The 22,984-nt window shown below is 39.6% G+C and overlaps 1 protein-coding gene across 2 annotated transcripts in view; it reads right to left on the reverse strand.

The window, feature by feature from the left end:
- SERPINB7 (serpin family B member 7) overlaps nt 1–20,498 on the reverse strand; it is a 34,187-nt gene extending 13,689 nt beyond the window's left edge. The window contains exons 1-4 of one of the 2 annotated variants that reach the window (XM_047697649.1): nt 20,477–20,498; nt 15,038–15,223; nt 7,787–7,837; nt 7,083–7,199 (exon numbers count right to left, since the gene is read on the reverse strand). In XM_047697649.1, coding sequence (XP_047553605.1) covers nt 7,083–7,199; nt 7,787–7,837; nt 15,038–15,205 — 336 coding nt within the window. In that variant the 5' untranslated portion in view covers nt 15,206–15,223; nt 20,477–20,498. Of the gene's footprint in view, nt 1–7,082; nt 7,200–7,786; nt 7,838–15,037; nt 15,224–20,408 lie in introns of both variants that reach the window. The other variant, XM_047697648.1, reaches the window with a different exon arrangement.
- Between the last annotated feature and the right edge of the window lie 2,486 nt (nt 20,499–22,984).

Consider the following 22,984-nt stretch of genomic DNA (forward strand, 5'->3'; position numbering starts at 1 on the left):
TTACATAGAGGGAGATTGATCAAGCAAGTAAATATGTAAGAATAATAGAGCCAGATTTCTCAATGCTGGAGAACGGAGTTAAACAAACACAGAAAAAGAGAAAAAAAAAAAAAGAACCCTGTGGTGTTTGATGGAAATTGGAGATACCAGTAGGAACTCATGGGTTTCGCTATATTTGGGTAAAAAGATGAACATTGATTTAATATGTGCATGTATTTTCGTAAAAAGGAACTAGGGCTCCTGGAGAAATGGCTGATTCTAGGGCTGAGGCAGGGAAAGATGAGATTGGAAATTCTCATGGTGCCAGAAAGAAAGTGCTCAAATGAGGTGGGCATGTCAAACAAATATAGATGTCAATAGAAGGGATAATTTGAGCATGAAAATAATATGATGGATTAACCCTTTGGCTAAAACAAGACACCATGGGTCCATATTATTATAAATAAATAAATATCTTTTATCAAGAATGAGATATTTACACAGCCTGAAAGCCATTCCTCACAAGATACTTAACAACAAAGAGAAAAAGAGTAACTTCACAGCAGAGAAACCCAGCATACATCCCTGTAATCATGTGACCAAAGATGGCAGGACAAGCAACAGGATAAATCAGAATCCTGCCAGTGTGCCACAGGGATAACACAACAAAAATAAACAGGCTTCGTTGGACGTTTCCATCAAATCTGGTGCAAATGTTACCTAATACTATGGTGATAGTTCTTGCATAATATGTAAGTGAATCAAATCAACATGTTCTATACCTTAAACTTATACTATATTATATATCAATCATAATTCAGAAATGCTGGGAGAAAATAGGACTCTAATCATGAAGACATATCCAAAAAACCCACACTGAAAGGCATTCTAAAATATAACTGGCCTAAAACTGGACACTAAATAATCATCAAAAGTGTCAAGATCGGGGCGCCTGGGTGGCTCAGTGGGTTAAGCCTCTGCCTTTGGCTCAGGTCATGATCTCCAGGTCCTGGGATTGAGCCCCGCATCAGGCTTTCTGCTCGGCAGGGAGCCTGCTTCCTCCTCTCTCTCTCTGCCTGCCTCTCTGCCTACTTGTGATCTCTGTCTGTCAAATAAATAAAATCTTTAAAAAAAAAAAAGTGTCAAGATCATGAAAGTCAAGACAGGCTATGAACTGTTCCAAACCGAAGGAGACTAAAAGTGAGTCAACAACAGAATATAATGATTGATTCTGAGCTAAGTCCTTTGCTATGAGGGATGATGTTGGGCTGATTGGTGACACCCAAAAGGATCTGAAGATGGGCTGAATGTACACTGTTAGCTTCCTGATCTTGATGGTTGTATGGTGACTATGTAGAAGAATGCCATTGTAGGAATTACATGAAAGTATTCAAACATAATAAAGCATCTTAAATGCTTCAGGAGGAAAGTGTTCTTTCTATAATACTTGAAACTTCTATGTGAGTTTGAAATTATGTCAAATAACTTTTCTTTGAAAGTAGAAGGAAAATCAATTAATGCTTCTTCACTGATGGACAGTGAAGCTCCAGGGAAAGGAAATGTCAAAGTTGATCAAAATACCTGGTAGGTCATTCACTGAAAGAGAACCCAGAGGAAAGAAAATATGTGGGGATAAGAGAGATGCTGTGTTGAAGAACCTGTAAATGCCCACTTGAAGACTGGCAGTAGGCAGGCAGAAAGATGAGCATGACATTGAGGGTGAGGAATGAATGAGCTGCGGAGGTACGGAGGACAACATCAAGTTAAACTTTCAAAGTCAATCATCTCTTCTTAGGTGAGACAGTAGACTCAAAATGGAAGAGGCCAGAGGGCAGAACTCTGAAGAGCAACAGTATTTCAGAGATGAATAAAGGAATAAAGAAAAACAAAGGAAAGTGAAATGAAGAGAAGGTAGAAAACCAGGAGAAATCAATGCCATAGAAACCATGAGAGGAGAAAGTTTCAGGGATCTCCAATAGCATTGAATACTAAAGAGGCAGGTAAGACCCAGACTGCAAAGTGCCCATAGCTTGGTGTCCACTGGAAGCCATTAGTCACCTTGGTAAGAGCAGCTTTAGGAGAATGTGGAAGGTAGAAGCTAGTTTGCAATGGATAGAGCAGTGAGAGAGGGTGAAAAAAAATGGATTCTGCCTGTACATATCATCCTTCAGATAATATTTTTCAAGTTTAGACTGTCAGAGTGAGAAACACAGAAATGGAAAGAGAATCATGGGGTAACTTTAAAAAACAAGGAGAGAAAAATTGAGAAGATGTGTATCTGGAGCACATTTATATGTGATGAAGAATAAGAAAACAGAGTGACAGAAGTTCAGGAAAAATACAGAAACAGCACCAAGAAACTGGGGGCAAGGGAGAGGGTGAGGTGGCAAGGAGAAATGGAGGACTTATCCATTAAGCAAAGTGTTCCCCCTGATATTGAAGGGAAAAGGGAAAGGGAGCAGGGTGTTATTTGGGGTATGGATCTGCCCTGATTGCCTATTTTCGTTGTCAAGTAGAAGACAAGTGGAGATGGGAATTTATTGCTTAAATAGGAAAATGACATTGTTAAAATGTCTACACCACCTAGAGCAATCTATACTTTCAATGCCATCCTGATCAAAATTCCACTGGCATTTTTCAAAGAGCTGGAGCAAACAATCCTAAAATTTGTATGGAACCAGAAGAGACCCCGAATTGCTAAGGAAATGTTGAAAAAGAAAAACAATACTGGGGGCATCACATTGCCTGATTTCAAGCTTTACTACAAAGCTGTGATCACCAACACAGCATGGTACTGGCACAAGATCAGTGAGACAGAGTAGAGAGCCCAGATATGGACCCTCAACTTTATGGTCAAATAATCTTCAACAAAGTAGGAAAAAATATACAGTGGAAAAAAGATAATCTCTTCAATAAATTGTGCTGGGAAAATTGGACAGCTATGTGTAGAAGAATGAAACTTGACCATTCTTTTAAACCATACACAAAGATAAATTCAAAATGGATAAAAGACCTCAACATGAGGCAGGAATCCATCAGAATCCTAGAGGAGAACATAGGCAGTAACCTCTTTGACTTTGGCCACAGCAACTTCTTTCAAGATATGTCTCCAAAGGCAAAGGAAACAAAAGTGAAAATGAACTTTTGGGACTTCATCAAGATCAAAAGCTTCTGCATAGCAAAGGAAACAGTCAACAAAATAAAGAGGCAACCCACGGAATGAGAGAAGATATTCACAAATGACACTACAGACAAAGGGCTGATATCCAAGATCTACAAAGAACTCCTCAAACTCAACACACAAAAAACAGATAATCACATCAAAAAATGGGCAGAAGACATGAACAGACACTTCTCCAAAGAAGATATACAAATGGCTAACAGACACCTGAAAAAATGTTCAACATCATTAGCCATCAGGGAGATTCAAATCAAAACCACACTGAGATATCCCCTTACACCAGTTAGAATGGTCAAAATAAACAAGACAATAAACAACATGTTTTGGAGAGGATGTGGAGAAAGGGGAACCCTCTTACACTGTTGATGGAAATGCAAGTTGGTGCAGCCACTTTGGAAAACAGTGTGGAGATTCCTTAAGAATTTAAAAATAGAGCTTCCCTATGATCCTGCAATTGCACTACTGGGTATTTACCCCAAAGATACAGATGTAGTGAAAAGAAGGGCCATATGTACTCCAATGTTCATAGCAGCAATGGCCACAGTTGCCAAACTGTGGAAGGAACCAAGATGCCCTTCAACGGACGAATGGATAAGGAAGATGTGGTCCATATACACTATGGAGTATTATGCCTCCATCAGAAAGGATGAATACCCAACTTTTGTATCAACATGGATGGGACAGGAAGAGATTATGCTAAGTGAAATAAGTCAAGCAGAGAGAGTCAAGTATCATATGGTTTCACTTACTTGTGGAGCATAAGGAATAACACAGAGGACATTGGGAGATGGGCATGTGAAGTGAGTTGGGGGAAATTGGAGGGTGAGACGAACCATGAGAGACTGTGGACTCTGAGAAACAAACTGAAGGTTTTGGAAGGGAGGGGGTAGGGGGAGGGGTGAGCCTGGTAGTGGGTATTAAGGAGGGCACATATTGCATGGAGCACTGGGCGTGATGATTAAACAATGAATTCTGGGACACTGAAAAGAAATTTAAAAAAAAGAAAGAAAGTGCATTATTCTGAGGCAGATTTGTTTCTACCTATAGAAGAGAAGCTGGAATATAAGACAACTCAAGTCTAGTTTTTTCTCTAGATACAATTTGTCCCAAGAACTTATATGATGTATTCACCTTTAAGAAAGAGACACTGTTGTTTTGTCTCTTAAAAATTCTTCCATTAATTTTAAGAAGATCAAATGGTCTATTCAGAGCTAAAATATTCATCCTATGTATATTACAACATGTATTTCCATTTCAGTATTAAAGTAAGTTCCTATTTTAAAAAGAGAGAGAGAGAGAGAGAAGAAGAAGCTTGAAAGCTAAAAGTGCTTGTGTAGTATGGGAATTCTATTTTTGAGGTGAACACAACAAATGGCTATAAAATTTAGGAGCTAAGTCCCAGTGTTGGGTTTTGGGTAGGTGGAGAGCAGTAGGCGTGCAGGCAGTCACCTCAGGAACCCAGAGCAGCAATTCTGAGGAGCACAGGGGTGTCACCCTGAGGTCTCAGGTTATCCCAGATGACCCAGACGTCCACCCACCCACCCACCCCACCCAAAGGCAGTGGTGACACCCTGTTACTGCTGTGATTCTGATAACAGGGGAAGCAGGATGTGCACTAAAGAAAACCCAGGGCCATTTCCACCAACTCCCATGGCTTCTAGTCCTTACCTGAGCTCCCATAGCACTGGGCCCTTTTCCTGTTCCCGGACCAACTAAACAAATCTAAGAAAGCAGAGATTAGAGCTCCTGGTATAGACCTAGTTGAAACTGATGGTGGCCATAAGGAGTTGCTAGGAAATGGAGAGAAACAGAAGAGCTTTCAGAAACTGGTGTGAGGAATGAGAGAAATTACTGTGAGTGCCCAGCTGACTGCTGGACAGCATGGAGGACACCTAGCAGGGTTAGGAGCCCGTGGTTTCCTGGTGGTGACTGCACACACCGAGGCTTGGCACAAGTGTCACCTATGGGCCGAGGCACAGCTGCTGAGGGAAGTCATGAGACTGATCCGGGTGGGGCTATGTTGGGGGAGAGAGAGAGCTCATATGTTGAGAGATGATTAGAGATGGAAAAATTGCATAACTCGATGCAGTTGAAGAACAGGTAGAGTGGAACTGAAATAATGAGAGAATGAGAAGCATGAAATGATGTGGCCACTGACGGGGCAACTCCAGTTGTAGATTGGAATAGAACAGTTCTGGGTGTTGATGAGTTTCAGGGTGGGGCTTGGGCATTTGTTACTGTAATGGCATAGGGAGAGAGGGTCAGGAGACTGTAAGGAGGGAAACTGAGCTCACAACTGGCTGTTACAGGACAGTGAAGTCACTCTCAATGGTGGCAGAGCTTGGGGCAATAGGGAATGACATTCACAGAGGTCTGACCAAGACAGATTTAGCACAGATTCAGGGAGGAGAGTGGAGAAAAGTATCAGAGATGGCGGCTGGGTCTTCTCCATACATTTTGTAAAGAAAATTTATACATTATTATTATCTTCCTCAGTTCAAATAGACTCTTTCATATTCAAATATGAGTAAAAAAACTGTTACACAACAAAATGTAGAAAATTTGGAGACGATCTATCTTTGTACTGCAGTGACAACTGAAAGGCAAGTCATGCTTTTAATCAAAATAGTTTTTAGAACAGCTGTGTTTGTAAATGTTTGGGAGGGAAAACAATGGCAGCGTCTATTTTCCATGCTGGTGATTGGATCGCACCTTTCCTGTGCTGGGTGCATACACTGAGTCCCAGATTAAGGAACATGGAAATGTGCTATAAATAGTAACATGACAGACACATCAACTTCCAGGTTAAAAGGGCTAACAGTCCCTCAGGGAGTCCGCAGTATGTGTGGGAAAAGAGACACGAAATGTGGAGTTGAACATACAAGGCGGCCCTGGAAAGCTTGTGTAGGATTCTTTTGGAAAGATTAAAACACAAAGTGGCCCAGTGCTTCATACCTGGCAGGCTGCCGAAGGGCTTGGGCGCGGTGTAGGAGGGGACAAAGATCTGTGTGGGTGACAGACAGGAGACAATAATGGTTGGGTGGAGCACGGACAGCTGGCACAGACACAAGGGGAGATCAGCCAGAGATGTCACGGAAGCAGAGCTTTATGGTCCTCTGACGAGTGGAGAATTACAGGGAGCACAAACACGTCCTGAAAATCATGGCCACTGCAGCTGCTGAACAGCGTTAACCAGCTTCCGGCTGTCATCGCGACAGTGGCTGTACGCACGCGCGGAGCATGCGACGAGCCCGGGAGCCTCTAGGGTACAGTCTGGGTCTCCCTGGTCTTTGCGTGAGCAGAAAGCCACGGTGAGTGAACTGAAAGCACGGAAACCACCCAGTAACGTGGAAGCTTCACCCGCTGACCTCACGTGAGCCAGACCCTGCTTTTGGACCAGCCTGAGCCGCTCCTCCGCCAGCAGCTGGCTGTATCCGCCATGTCCCCTACCAGGACACTCACGGCCGTAAAGGATCCCATGGCAAAGTTACTGTTGGCAGGAGGGGTGAAAGGGCGTGGCTGAGAACAGAGGAGGTGAACTCAGCCCTGGGGATCCACAATGATCCAGGAGACACAAAGCTCAGAGGAAAAGTGGCTAGACTTTTTCCTCTGCTGCCCACGGACGACCCTAAGCGGGCTGCCTGCTCCTCCCTCCCCATCACTGCCAGAGGACCTGGTCTCCTGTTTTGGAGCCTCTCAGTCTGGGGACCCTGAATATGGGGAGTGCTCAGCTCCAGTAAAGCTGTACTCTAGAAACAGGAGAGATGACATTTCAAAGACGTCTGGGAACATAATTAGCAGCTATTTAAAAAAAAAAAATCACCACTGTATGCTCTGTAGAAAGACAAAAGCCTTTTGCAGATGATGGATTGAACTGGGGTCCAGAGTGGAAATAACCTGTGACAAGGGAGGCCACGCTTACCTTATGAAAGTCAAACACTTTTTCTGCAAAAAGACCATTGGCGATGTGGAGTTCGTAATCCCTATGGGATGTGTTTATATCAGAGAGAACTCTTTTCAGTTGAGACTGAAGTCCTGGCTGTTATTAAAAAGATGTATAAAAATGTATTACAGGACTGCAAATATATCCACACTCTTATTTACACATAACATAAGATATGTATATTATACCATGAAAGAACTGAAAAATAATGATGTTTGTAAATTCAGCAACACCACCTCTATTTACAATTTCTTGCCCTTTCTCAAATAGTACCTGTGATCAAAGTTAATTACAAATTTTACTAAAATAGTTAACTTGAGTGCTCACTTCGGCAGCACATACAAAATAATTAACTTAAGAATAAAATTATTAACAGCAGATAATGAATTTGCCTTGCATGTATACTAAATAATTCATTTTACCAATATAAGTTGACTGTGAATATCAAAGGATAAAGCAAAACATTTATTTCCAAACTATCTTGCCAAAATCTGTCCAAAACAGAAGTAAAATACTGGTAAGTTAATAATTAACACTGTCCTTGAGATGTCACAAGATGGAAATCTGAGACACATTCCTTTGCTTTGAAGGATGGTAAGCATAATTAAATATATCAGTGCGATAGTGATTTCTCTAAAGTCAGTCTCACACTCTCTTTCCCTGAAAGAACACGTTGTCTTTACCTGAGCCTGAGAAGAGCTTCCCCATCCCGAGGCTGTGTTGAAGTGAAGCATCTGCAAACAGGGAGTAAGGAAATCAGTTAGCAGGTCCTGCTCGAGGGGAAGGGACCCCACAAAATAAAGGAAGGAAGGGACTCATTGTTAGTGGTTGTGTTTGCATGTGTGTTTCGTAGCAAAAAATAGGTAGTTATTGACTTGGTTAGAACACAGATCATGACTGTGATCTACTGACAGAACACAGATCATGACTGTGATCTACTGACAGAACACAGATCATGCATTGGGGAAAGCGCCCAGCAGCTGGCAGAGTGAAAATCGATGGCTACAAAATGAATTGTGTCTACAAATCATTTTGGTTTGCTCACTCTCATGGAGCAATTTAACAATTACTCACTGATTAAACCTAGACAAGGATTTAAAAAGTATCAAATGAGAAATTTTATTTGCCCACATGGCAGGCAAGATTAAGGCTAATGATGCAGGCATGAAGATATAAAAGAGAGACAAAGGTACTGTATATCTAGAAAATCCTAAATGAAGCGAAATTGGGACTTGAGAGATGTGAAAACAAAATAAAACAAAAAAGATCCTACAATTATTTGAAATTAAGTGGTTTTAGGCTTTTCCTTTTCCAGTGTGGCTCTCATAATCCCATTATTCTACTAATTGCTATTCTGCCCAAGCTTTAATTTTCTATTGCACTTTATCTATTATCTATTATCTATTGCACTTTTAATTTCCCCAGGCCCTTATGTCCATGGGATCTGAAACACAAAATGGCTTCTCTACAAGGAAATGATAAAGGGTGCTACGCAGTGATAATCATTTATGCAGCCATCTGGAGCAAAATGAATGCGCACTGACAAAGACAGGTAAGATTTTCTGTAAAGAGATGTAGTTTTCTTTAAGGCGTCATATGCAGGGGCGCCTGCATGGCCCGGAAGGTTAAGAGTCTGCCTTTGGCTCCGGTTATGATCCCAGTGTCCTGGAATGGAGCCCCAGGTCAGGCTTCCTGCTCAGCATGGAGTCTGTTTCTCCCTCTCCCTCTGCCTGCCGCTCCCCCTGCTTGTGGTCTCTCTGTCTTTATCTCTCTCAAATGAATAAATAAAATCTTAAAAAAAGAGGGGAAGGTCATGTGTGCTATACTTGAACCATATCCCTGGTGGGAGGTAGAAGTACGGAGAAGAGGTAAAGGACCACTCTGACACTGGGTAAAGAAATTATGGATGGGAATCTAATTAAGTCAATGTTATTATTTGTGTGTCTGTGGAGGCATTCAACTTCAAGACTTTGGACCCCTAATCAATAGCAACATCTTATTGGCTAGGACGAAATGGAAGAGCTATGTAAAATAGATGAAAATGTATGAAGGCAATGAGTGTCATTATTAGTCTTAATAGGTCACAGAGAACTGGAACCTACCTTAATTTCTACATCCTCTTAATCTGAAATAATAATTAACATGAGATGGAGTAAGAGATAAGGCAAAGGCAACAAGGCAAATTTGATATACAAATTAGTAGTCAATTTAAAATTCACTGGTGGGGTCTCTGCAGGCATGGAGGGACCATGCTTCATGCCCCAGATGTCATTCTGTCCCCCAGGTTCGATGCCACTGTGGAATATGAAACATATCAGGTTCCTTTCTCATTTTGCCTTGGCATTGGATAGACTGGTATTTGGGAATATATGGAGGTACCAGAAACATAAAATATCATGGGACAGTGTCAGGACTCAAAAATGCTAATGTCTTTTCTGAACTAATTTTTGTGGAACCAAGGAAATATTGTAAAAATTATATGAATCCCCAGAAGTCATTCTTGTTAACTTTTTGAAAAAAACTTTAACGAGTAAAAATATTTAATATTATTCTTTGATCATTTATAATTTTACTCTATTTTGATAATAATCTAGTTGTCTCTTCTGACATTCCTAATTGGCTTTTAGTAAACTGGGCTGGTACAAATATTGAGGTGATGCATATTTTTTTTATATTTTCAAAAATTCTAAGATATTACAAATTCAACAATAAAACTACCATGACTAAAGGTGAATAGTGATACTAGTAAATATTCAAATGTAACAGGTATTAAATAAAATATCAAAGGGCATATTCATCACAATCCAATTGCCGGCAGTCCTGTGCTCTCATATCCCCTGACTGACCCTATGAAGGAAAATCAGAATTTCTTTTTCTTGTTCATAACTGATAACATATTCAGATAATGGCAAATAAGGAAAATCATGGGCCGTCACAATTTAAGAAATTTTAGGATCTTCTGACTGAAGTTTAAAAAAAAAAAAGATTATGAATTGTTGCATCCCAGTGGCCTTCCACCTGTGTATTCATCACAAATTATAAAACTATTATGTTTTCTCACAAAAGTGGTAGAATAAGTAACATATTAAAATTATTTTTTGAAATGTCGGTAAAACCCAATTATTTTAAAGAAAATTCTTATTTGGGTGCCTGGGTGGCTCAGTTGGTTAGGCAACTGCCTTCGGCTCAGGTCATGATCCAGGAGACCTGGGATAGAGTCCCGCACAGGGCTCCCAGCTCCGTGGGGAGTCTGCCGCTCCCTCTGACCTCTCCTCTAATGCTCTCTCTCATTTTGTCTCTCTCTCTCTCTCAAATAAATAAATAAAATCTTAAAAAAAGAAAATTCATATTTGTATACCTTCTAAATAACACTGTAATATAAAGACATGATTAAAGATAAAAAAATTATGACATACTTTATTTCAATGAAATGTTATGTGAAAGAAAAGAGAAGAGTAGGTAGCTCAAGGAAAAGAAAAATACGTTTGAAAAAGCACTATATTAGTGTAAGCAGAAGTGGGTTTTTTTGTTTTTTTTTGTTTTTTTAAGATTTTATTTATTTATTTGATAGATAGAGATCACAAGCAGGCAGAGAGGCAGGCAGAGAGAGAGAGGAGGAAGCAGGCTCCCTGCCGAGCAGAGAGCCCGATGCGGGGCTCGATCCCAGGACCCTGAGATCATGACCTGGGCCGAAGGCAGAGGCTTTAACCCACTGAGCCACCCAGGCGCCCCAGCAGAAGTGTTTTTGTCTGTTGCCAAACTCCTGTTTACTAGAAGGATCACCAAATATTTTCTGTAAGCTATAAAACAAAATCCATGAGGTCACTAATTTAGAAGGGAAGGAAAAAAAGAATTTCTGGATCTTTATTTTGCTTGGTTTTGTTTTATATACAAGGGCCTGGTTTTTAAGCTGTGGAGTTGGGAGAGGTGGTTTGGATAAGAACTTTGAATACTTCCTTGTGGCTATCTGTTTCTGGTCAAGAAGATGTGGATATGCATTTCTTGGAAAACACATTACATCTTCCAACTAGGAGGATGCTCCTGCAAATACATGGGAGGTAATGCTCCATGGGTATGGGAAGCAGCCCTTCCCACTCGCTAGCTGCCACGATGGGGCCTGAGGCTCTCGGAAGCAGAGGCACAGGACATCCTTACAGTGACAGTGGCATTCTCCCTCAAAGGAAAAGGGGGCTTCATTTGCACCAAATACAAGTATCCAGGAATGAACACTGAAGGATGAATTGCTGCCTTCTTAATTAAGAGAGTTATTAAGTACTAGATTCGGAAAACATCTGTTTATATAGAATAAGAGGGAATGAGAGCCTAAAGTCAGTCTGAAACAACACAGCCCTATCGAGATAATCCCTGGGCAACAAAGGTCAAAGGAGAAAACTTAAGCAACTCAGGGCTGAGCTATGATTCCTTTAAAACAAAGAGGAGCAACCTTCCCACCACCACCACCACCACCACCACCACCACCAAATACCACTTTGGCCTAAGGGCCTTTGTAGCAAGCTGTGTTCCCACTCTTGCTTGAGCACCTTATCATTTTGATAAGGACCTTGTTCTCTTTTTACCAGCTTATTACTTGAAATGATAATGTAGGCTATGTGCCTATGTTTGGTGTTTTAAGGCTGTGACATATTTTCCAAGTGTTTCAGTCCTGAAAAAATAAATAAGGTTTAGCTTTAAATAAAAAAATTAAGATAAAATAAAAACCATTATATTAAAATATATTTTATATATTATGTATATAATAGGTAATATATATTATATATATATATGTATATAAAATATATATATATATTCTGTTTCACTGAGAATGGGAGATCTGACCTATCTTGAGCCAAGAAAATTCAGAACAGGCCCAGAACATCGTGTTGTCAGTTAGCAAAGATTTAGAATCATCTGAAAGGATTGTTTAAAAATGACAAGTTTAAAGAGATTTCTATTGGCCCAACTGTGACCATCTGAGCATTGAAAACAAGAATGAACACTGGTCCATGGCAAGGCTTAAGAGAGAAGGATGGATGATGCCATAAATTACAACTAAAGTGACCGAGGCTTCATTTCTTTAAAAATATACATATGTGACCCATAGTGTCAAGCGTCAGGTATTGCAAGGAGAAACTATCTGAGACAGAGTTTGGGGACTGGAGGGGGAGGCTTTACAATTAACTTCCAAGACGGTTTACTGCAGATGACTAAATTTTGTACCAATGAATTATATGAATGTTTCTGTGTCTACAGTTGCATTTTTCCCTTTCCATGTTTCTTATAGGAGGTTACAATAGCAAGAGGTATAAAAAGTAACTCAGGAAAGGCACTGATTCCAGTGGTGACGGAAGAGCAGACCCCAGTAAGATAGGCTCTCTGAATCCACTGTGACCTACTTCCCATGAGTGGTTGACCCTTGTCCACCAGGCTGCTGGGCCACAAGGAGACCTTGGGAAATGAATCAGGCAATAGCCCAGGAATGTTCCTAACCCGAAATCATACAATAACAAGTAACTGTGTCTTCTGTTGTGTTAAAGGTGTGGGGTTTTGTCATAGGTGTGGAGCCTACACATCTTTGTCTAACATATGGAACAGGAACAAGTTCTGAGCTACTCATTAAGAGGATACCCCCAAATCAACCCCCATAGTTTATAGGTGAGGAGACTGAGGCCCACATGGATGAACTAATTTTTCCAAATCAGAATTTGGATCTGATTTTCTTTTTCTTTTTTTTTTTTTTTTAGATATTATATATTTATTTGACACAGAGAGAGAGAGAGAGATCAAAAGTAGGGATAGAGGCAGAGAGAGAGGGGGTAAGCAGGCTCCCTGCTGAGCAGAGAGCCTGATGTAGGGCTCAATCCCAGGACCCTGAGATCATGACCTGAGCCAAAGTCAAAGGCCTAAACCACTGAGCCACCCAGGCACCCCTGGATCTGATTTTCTAACTCCCAGACCAGTGTTTTGTTTCTGTGACACCATGTTGCTTTACTTGGTTCTAAAACATTATGTACTTATACCAATGAATGAATACATTTTTATTGGTTACTAAGTTTTTTTTTTTCTCCAAAGGCTTTATATTTTATACTAACTTTAAAATAAATGAGGCTTTGCAATAATGTACTTTGGGCTGCATTTCAGTTTGGTGGCTTTAAGCCAAATAGTTCTCAACTATGGGTTGACTCTGCTTCCTTGGGGATATCTGGCACTCTCTGGGGACATTTTTGATTGTCATGACTGGACAGAGGTACAGTAATGGTATCCAGTGGGAAAAGGCCAGGGATACCACTAAACCTTCTACAATACACACCAAAGCCTCTTCATGACAAAGAATTATCTGGCTTAAAATGTTGGTGGAGCTGAGATTTAGAAACCCTGTTTTAGAAGATCACCCTGAGGGGCGCCTGGGTGGCTCAGTGGGTTAAGCCACTGCCTTCGGCTCGGGTCATGATCTCGGGGTCCTGGGATCGAGCCCCGCATCGGGCTCTCTGCTCGGCCGGGAGCCTGCTTTCCCCTCTCTCTCTGCCTGCCTCTCTGCCTATTTGTGATCTCTCTCTCTCTGTCACATTAAAAAAAAAATTTAAAATTAAAAAAAAAAAAAAGATCACCCTGAGTTTGAATCATAGTGCTGACACTTACTAAGATGGCACAGGAACAGAAAGATCAGGGTAATAGTGCCTACTCCAGAGCTATTGGGAGCAGCCAGTAAGATACCCTTAGAGCTTATCCCAGAGCTGTACACTGATGAAACTTTCAACAGTTAGCTGTTATCATCTCATTAAAAGTGTTCAATGCACTGTGGTTGCGAATCACTCCAGCTCTTGGAAAAATGGTGTCCTGAGACTCTGGTTATTCCTTAGCAATAAATATTCACTGAGCTACCCAGAATGAGAAATGAATTGTCCTAGCTTAGATTATCTGAGCAAACAATCTTCAACAACTGCTTAGTTGTGATGGGTTGCAACACAGACAATCTTCCTCTAGCTCTCATTTATAAACTAAAATAATGGGGGGAACCAGGAGGCAGAAAGGGATAACAAAGACCTCCACAGGCAGCCTGGTATCTCACCTGCTACTGAGCTACTACAATTCTGTGACTGTGTCACTTCCTTGAACAGCCTGGCTCAGGGTAGTATACAAGGGTGAGTTAAAAAGCACTTTCTACACGTGTTGGTGACAATGTGATAACCATTCAGGTAGGTTACTATTATCTGGAATATACTATTATGTCATTGGTGCCCATGTCACTTGTGTTTAAAGTGAGACTTCAGGGGCACCTGGGTGGCTCTGTCATTAAGCATCTGCCTTGGGCTCAGGTCATGATCCCAGGGTCCTGGGATCGAGCCCTGCATCGGGCTCCCTGCTTGGCAGGAAGCCTGCATCTCCCTCTCCCACTCCCTCTGCTTGGGTTCCCTCTCTTGCTGTGTTTCTCTCTGTCAAATAAATAAACAAATCTTTAAAAATAAATAAAAATAAAGTGGGACTTCACTAGTATCTTCCTGTTGCCCTCCTTTCTCATCTACATCTACTCAGGTAGTGGTTCCCAAGCTTTAGTGCACACCAGAGTTTATTAAACCACAGATTGCTGGGTTCCATCCCCATGGTTTCTGATTCAGTAAGTCTCAGGTGGGGCTCAACCATTCGCATTTCTAACAAGTTCTCCAGGTGATGCTAATGCTACTGGTCTAGGAAACGCATTTTGAGAAGCACTGTACTAAAGAAAAGCATCAAAGCAGTGGTTCTGAGGATATTCCTGTTGTCTCCCATCTCAAAAACAAGTGCTACAAGCAGTATGGGTTCTTCACACCCAAAGAGGGACTCACTGAGATATCTTCATTTACATGGTACCATTGCAGTAGAATGTGCTCTTATAGGAAACAATTTGCCCTAACTGATGAATCACAGAAACCATGGGTGGTGGCACAACTGAGACTGACCTTATCAATCTGAGAGACACAGTCACCTCGTGCACCCAAACGGACCAGGGCCAGGGCAGTGAAGATGCTCAGAGAAGAGAAGAACACATTTTCACTTCCTTGATTGTTATCCATCTCTCTGAACAGATTGAAACAAAACTCTGCATTTGCTGCAGCAAGGGAGACCATTGTGGAATGGAGCACTGCCTAGAGGACAAAGAGAAATGGAATGAGTGCCAAGTACGTTTGGGGGGCATATGATGATTTTTCTAGTCATTGATTTTTGTATTTGAAGCTTCATTTCTTCAATCTTGGCTATAACCATCAAATAACTTAGAACAAAAAGAAAAATTTCCTTTGGTCCTGTATCTTGTTAACAACACTCTAAAACTCTGTTCTGCCAACAATGTCACGATACACTCACTTTTTTACACTGATATTCTTTGGTGGCAGCCTTTCTGTGTTTCCTGCCTATGCTCTCACACTCATATTCCCTACTTCTCCTTGACGTGACTTTGCTATCATCAGTGGCCTCTGAGTCTAAGCAGACACATTTCCAACGTCTACCTTTCATCAAATCACCCCCGTTTTCTAAGCTGAAACAGAGCAAAAGAGCTCTTTGCAGTAAAACAAAGAGTACAGCATTAAATGGTCTCTTAAAGGGACTACAGTCCGTGCCTTTCCAATCTGTAATTTTAAAAAACATTAACATTTAGAGATTTAACACATAATTTCCTTACTCCTTCTCTCTAGAAGAGCCACCATACATGTGTTTAATCATACATCCTAACTCTTCTCAGAACTGTCCTAATTTCAAACATTATGCATCCTTGATCCTGTATTTATTATTTTCACACCACTTTCTAATTTTTTTGGAATGGATAGTGTGATTAACCATATTATGTATCACAAACATGCACATGACTTTCCAACACAAAGATCCATCTTTTACTGGAGAACCTGTATAATAGCAAATGTAGAATCCAGGATGAAAATGAGATTGTCTTCAAATTCTTGATAATGTTGTTTCTCAAATATAGAGGGCTACCACTACTGCATGGCATTTTTCAGGAGTCTACTTTGGTATTTCTTTGCAGAATTTTTCCACAATACTAAACTGATTCTAGTACCACAGTTGGAGTTGTCAGAGACTAAATGAATTCCCATGGGTCCTCCAAATTATTCTCCTTGAATACTCTGTGACATTATGCCTAATGTGTGGTGGGTTCCAAGACTCACAGACGCTTAAGAGACCTAGTCTTAAACCCAAACTTGTTGCTAAAAGTTGTATGATCTGGGTTAAGTCTTAACTTCTCTAAGCTCCTAAATTACCTCTTATTCAATAATATGATCAATTTACAAGACAAAAAAAAAATGTCTGCTTCCGCCCTACAGCTGTTAAAGGACGGCATGATGTCCAAGCTCTGGGGAGCAGGATGAGGGCATGGTATAGAAAAGGAAGAATGCCAAAAGAAGAGGGATATGTGTGGTTTGAAAAAAATAATATCCTACAACTGCTATGGTGTTGATTTTGTTGAAGTCACAAAAACTTAATTCCTTTCAAAGTTACAAATGTCATTAAAATAAGTTTTCGATTTATATTTTATCAAATGGAAGCTTGAGTTTAAACAAAAATGAAAAACAATCTAGCATAATGCCTGATTCATTGTAAACAGTGAATTGAAGCTGCCCACATATTCATTATTCTTCATTAAATGGTAATAAATTTGCTCTTCCTAAAAGACCACAAATTGGACATTTCCAGAGTATGCCTGAGGAAATTGTATTCTGCACTTTGGAATTCCAACCCCTGAGAACATCACTGAGGCACAAGGCCATAAATGATGCTGTTTTGCAAGGTCAAATTCAGCTACTTTTAATTCATTACAGGTCCCACTCCTCAGTTATGCCCCCAGAAATAAAGGGTGAAAATATCATTCACACCCCAAATACTCTTCACTCCAAGAAAGAACATCTATGTTTTTTTAATGGTTATCCATAAAATTTAATGATTTCATATCAAATCCATGTAAACTAAGGGATGTGTAGTGCAGCTTTGATTGGAAGGAGAAACCCCTTCTTGTAAGGGCAAGAAGGAAACAGAGCAAGGAGAGGACACAGGATGAGAGATACAGGACAGTTTTAGCCAGTGAGTGATATCGGCAGGAACTAAGGTCCCCAAACTTTCCAGGGGCTCAAAATCACATTCTACATTGGAAAAGTTTTTTTTTAATTTTTAAAAATGACAAAATTGAAATTAGTGTATATATAAGTAAATATATTTATATTGAAGCATATACTTAAATTGGAACTTAAATTGAAACATATTGATTTTTTATATTAAATTTTGTACTTATAAGAAGTTCCTTAATTTTAAAGTGAAATTGTGTGCTAGATTCTGTCTCTTCAGTTTCCAAGACTTCATATTGATTGCTGAAAAGCATAATAAATGAAATTAATCACTCTTAGAAAAGTAACTTTAAAAGCAAAATTATAGTAATCATTTCCAAATATGTATAGTGAAAATTATACTTAATAAAGGATTGTGGAATTATTTTAATATATTCTATATTATTTATTTGATATATTTGATGCAATATATTCAATATATATTGAAACTTTAAGATCTGCAATATTTAAAAATGACCCTGTTTGGGGACCTGCCTGTGTGGGACAGTGGAGAGTGGAAGTTACTTGGTTAGTATCATATCCCAAAGTATAAAATTTCAATGCACTTTTATTTGGTCAAACCCCAGTTCTGTTTGATGCTTTACGAAAGTATGTCTTACTGGGGCACCTGGGTGACACAGTGGGTTAAATGTCCTGATCTTGGTTTCAGCTCAGTTAGTGATCTTAGAGTGATGGGATCAAGCCCTGCACAGAGCCCTATGCTCAGCATGGAGTCTGCTTGGGACTCCCTCTTCCTCTGCCCCTCCCAGTCCACATACTCTCAAATAATTAAATAAATCTTAATTTTTTTTTATTTTTAAAGATTTTATTTATTTATTTATTTATTTATTTACTTGAGAGCGAGAGAACACAAGCAGGGGGAGCAGCAGAGGGAGAAGCGGGCTCCCCACTGAGCAGAGAGCCAGATGCAGGACTTGATTCCAGGACCCTGGGATCATGACCTAAGACGAAGGCAGACGTTTAATAGATTGAGCCACCCAGGAGCCCCAATCTCTAAAAAATTTTTTAAAATAAAAAAGCATATCATACTATTTTACCCCTAGGCAAGGTGGGGGGCCTTTCATGTCTTTTAAAACCTTTTCTCAAATCATGTTCTAAGCAATAATTACAATGTTCATTTTCTAATTTTTTAATCATCCTGATGACTTTTCACAAAACTATCATTGTACTGGAGAGAAGAGAAGCTACATAGGAATTTGTTCATTGAGGCAACTGAGTACACATTTTTACGAGTTAGATAAATTTATGGAAGAGACACATAAACATAAAAAAAAATGAGCTGAGACTTTCCTAGACCAATATAAATTCTCAAGCAATGACTTTTAAAATGATAAATGGTACTAGATCATATATCTTTAAACATTCCTGTACAGAGGTGTTTATGCACTTTGAAAATAATACCAATAGTATGTTCCACTTCACATAATTGTTTTTATCTTTCTCTCTGCAGGTGCACTGCAGTTTCTAGAAATGAAAGCAAGATTCTTTCCTTCTCTTTTTTTTTTTTTTAAGATTTTATTTATTTATTTGACAGAGAGAGATCACAAGTAGGCAGAGAGGCAGGCAGAGAGAGAGGAAGGGAAGCAGGCTCCCTGCTGAGCAGAGAGCCCGACGTGGGACTCGATCCCAGGACCCTGAGATCATGACCTGAGCTGAAGGCAGCAGCTTAACCCACTGAGCCACCCAGGTGCCCCCCTTCTCTTTTGATATAAAGTTTAAATCGCACTGGCAAATAGATAAACAATATTTAAGGGTGAGTTACTTTTTTATGCTCCCAAGCTTCTATCAGGTGACAGATGAATAAATATTAGCATTAGTACCAAAACTGTGGTTTTCCTTTCTCCTATAATTACTTTTTATCCCAACTTTAAAGAAAATAATAAACAAGCACCAAGAGAAATAAATTAAGTTCAAATAAGCCATTCAAAAGTATCCAGTGATTTGGGTCCCAGTTAAATAACCACAGGAAATGGAAAAGGAAAATAAATTACTTTAAGCCACAGAAGGTATCAGTATGATACGACCCAGCACCCAGGATGCCTTTGTCCAGACATAGCAATGCAGAAATATGCTTTCCAAATCCGGAAAGAACTTGGCTTCAGATTAATTTTTCATCCCACTAAAAAAACACTGCATTCTTACATTCTTTACACAAATATTTTAGTTTATTATACAGATATGTAATTTATCATTTTCAAGTTAACACAAATTAACAAAGATTCCTAAAGCTTTTTAAATCCCAAGCATCTACCTTGAGGGACTAAAACTCCACAGGAACTCAAAGCTTATTTGTTTACTTATGGTATATTTTAATCCAAGAAAATTCTTACCCCTTCCTTCCTATAGTCAGAATTTTTTATGTCAAAACAAAAAAATACATGTTGTCACTAAAGTTTTTTTTGAAGTCTAATAAAAGGCAAGAAAAATAATTTTTACATAAAGCACAGGAAAAACTAGGAACAAAGCACAATAAAAAAACACAAAATTATAATGACATTTTATGGACCTAAACGTACTATACCTGATTGATAAGTTATGTGTCTTAAATCTTTGATAAAAATATTACCGAATCTCAGGATAATTTTGTCTGTACAAGGAAAAGTAGCTCTATTTCGTGGTACATTATTGAAGAAAAAAAAAAAAAACCTTGTATTTAAAATTAAATACATATTGGGGAAAAAATGAGTAACTACTATCGAGCATGCTTATTTTTATTCTTATCATAGAAGTCAATTGTAATGCTATCAATAGTTAGTCCTCTACAGAAGTATTTTCAAATCTTTCCATTTCTCTTAAATCTGGTTTCAAATTTTGGTAAATCCCTAAGCAGACAAACACAGGCTACGTGATTTTTTTAAGTTCAATTCTAATCTCAAAGCTGAGTTTTTCCCATGCTATGTTTAAAAATTCTAACTTACAATGCCTAAAATAAGAACACTGGGAATATAGAATCTAGATTTGTACATAATTCCCCAGATGCTATTTATCTATTCCAGAATGGAATATGAGGTTCAGCTCATCTGATCCCCTGCATGGCCTTCCCCCCATGACACCACAGAAAGTCAGCCATCAGACCACCCTAAGAGGAGCCCTAAGATAGAGAAAGCTGAGGGCAGGACTAGGCAATGATTCTGATATTGAATGATGAGTTCAAACCCTCAGGTACAAACAGCCATTGTTTTCTCTCTCTCCTCTCTCTCACCCTCTTTGTCTCTCTCTCATTCAAAGTGTCTGGCCAGACTTTTAGTTGTGGGCTTCAGAAATATTTACCTTACTCTCTTCATAGAGGAAGTTAGCAGCTGGTTGGGTGAGTCTGAAAGAGTTCCTTGCATTACTCTGAAATATAAAGCCTCTGACTCAGACACTCCCTACTTCCTTTTGTGATGACCATGGAAGTTTTAAATAATGGCATCAAAATATAATTATGTTAAGGCCCTTTATAAATCAGATTAAGAGAAATGTGTAGCATATGTGCTACAGATCCAATTCAAAGTGGTCAAAGTAGCAATGTTTAAATAAGTGTAATAATGTATATATTATATATAAGTATAATTTAGTATGAAATTTTATTTAATTTGATATTAACATCACATAGTATTTTTATGTAGTATATGCAAATATTCATATATTGTGCTACACTGGTATTTTTCTATAGGGAAAGGTGTGTTTTTCAACCAGTGATTTTTGTTACTGCTATTGTTGGATTCCACCTCCTCTTTGGATTTTGGTGTCTAACAATACTGCAGAGCCCCACATAGAAGGGCATCGGTGGCCCCCCAGAGAAGCGAGAGGGCAAAGAGCTGGGGGACAGAGTGACAGCAAGCTCCGCTCTGGCTCAGAGACAGGATTTCTGTATTTGAGGACAGCAGGTGAGCTCACTCTTTCACAGCTCCTTTGGTTTCCTTGATACAGTGTTTCTGACTTTACCTTATCATTATTCCTACATTATTCCTACAAGCGTTTGCCCACCCTGCCTTAATTTTAATTGCATGTTTTAATACTAGAAGTTTTAATACTGGAAGATTGTTTAAAGTTCTCTAAGGTGAATATCCTATCATGATAGATGTGTTTGAATATATTAAACACGTGGGGAGAGACCTACCTTCACCAGAAGATGGATAAGCTAGTGATCAGAACACTGAAAACTAAATCAAAAAAAATTAGGGGGGCGCCTGGGTGGCTCAGTGGGTTAAGCCGCTGCCTTCGGCTCAGGTCATGATCCCAGGTCCTGGGTTCGAGCCCCACATCGGGCTTTCTGCTCAGCAGGGAGCCTGCTTCCTCCTCTCTCTCTGCCTGCCTCTCTGCCTACTTGTGATTTCTCTCTGTCAAATAAATAAATAAAATCTTTAAAAAAATTAGGAAAAAATATAATTATTACTCAAGGGAAACAAAGATTACACAGTGAAAGGTATAGCCTACTACACTTTATAGTTCAGCTGAGGGTAATAGTCTCTTAGTTGTAATGATTTAAATATTAAATACTGAGCTAAACAAGACTCATGATGTATCTCTGTAAGGATGCCAGGAGGAAACTATGGGTAGGGGTCAGGTGGGGAATATGGTATCCAAGAGACACATCTTCCTTCCATGAAAGGAAGTCTTTAGTATAAGCCTTTTTAAAGGTAAAATGCAAAAAATCGCAGCATTAGCATGGCATTTAGATATCTGGAGGAAGATACAAGCCAGCATTAAAAGCACTTGAGATTGGAGATAAGTATACACCTATGAAATCACCACCATAGTCAATCATACTTCAATTAAGTGGTTTTAAAAACAAAAGCATTGAGAGTTGTTTTTCCTGTTATGTGAGAAGCAGGGTAGGAGGGGGAGGGAAGAGGGCACTGCTGGTCTACTTGATCAGCTCTGTGGTCTCATTTTGACTTCTCACTGCTTAGATCATATCTAAACTTGCAATGGATAAAGGATAAAATACTAGATCTAAGGTTAAGGTCCAGCTTGGCACCTCTTCTAGCCGTATGACCTTGAGCCAATAACTTAGTTTCTCTGAGCTCCCATTTTTCTATCCATAATATCAGAATTCAGATCAATTCTATTTTTATTTAAAGACATATGAATATATGTGTATATCTATAGGTACTATATACTACACCACGGGTACTATGTATATATACCACAATAGTGTTTGGTGCAGGAGAGGCCCTCAATAATTTTAATCCCCCTCCATGCTCACTCAGTCCTGGCTGTATTATATTACATGTGATTACATACAACATAGGAAGTGGGATCACCTCAACTGTTTGTATATACCATTTTACCTTCGAGAATCTGGAGTTTTACTGCTATTATCTCTCTAGTGTCATAGTTCCATCCTCCTGAAAATAATACAATGATAAATAATACATGGAGATTTTCATCATGGGAGGAATGGAGAGGGCTTTGAGGAAAAATAGGCAGTTGGGAGTGCAGGCTCAGAGTTAAGAAGTGGGGAAGGGACATGTTGGCATGGAGGTTGAGGTCTGAACAAAGATCCGGGGTGCTCAATTGGTTCCAATTTGCCTGAGATGTTCTTGGTTTTAGTGCCGAAAGTCCCACCTCCCAGGACACCCTCAGTCCTGGTGGGACAAACACTGGGGCACATTTTCTCCCTTCAGCCACAGTTCCCAGACCACCGCTTATCTAGCACATCCCACAACTCCACACCAGGTCATGCTCATTCAATTCAAACTATCTTGAGACATAGGAAATATAATGCTGACACCCAAAATATGTCCTCATCTGCTCACTGATGCCTGAAATCGCTGCAGCAGGACAAATGCG

The sequence above is a fragment of the Lutra lutra genome, chromosome 12 (genome assembly GCF_902655055.1).
Source record: "Lutra lutra chromosome 12, mLutLut1.2, whole genome shotgun sequence".
NCBI lineage: Eukaryota > Metazoa > Chordata > Mammalia > Carnivora > Mustelidae > Lutra > Lutra lutra.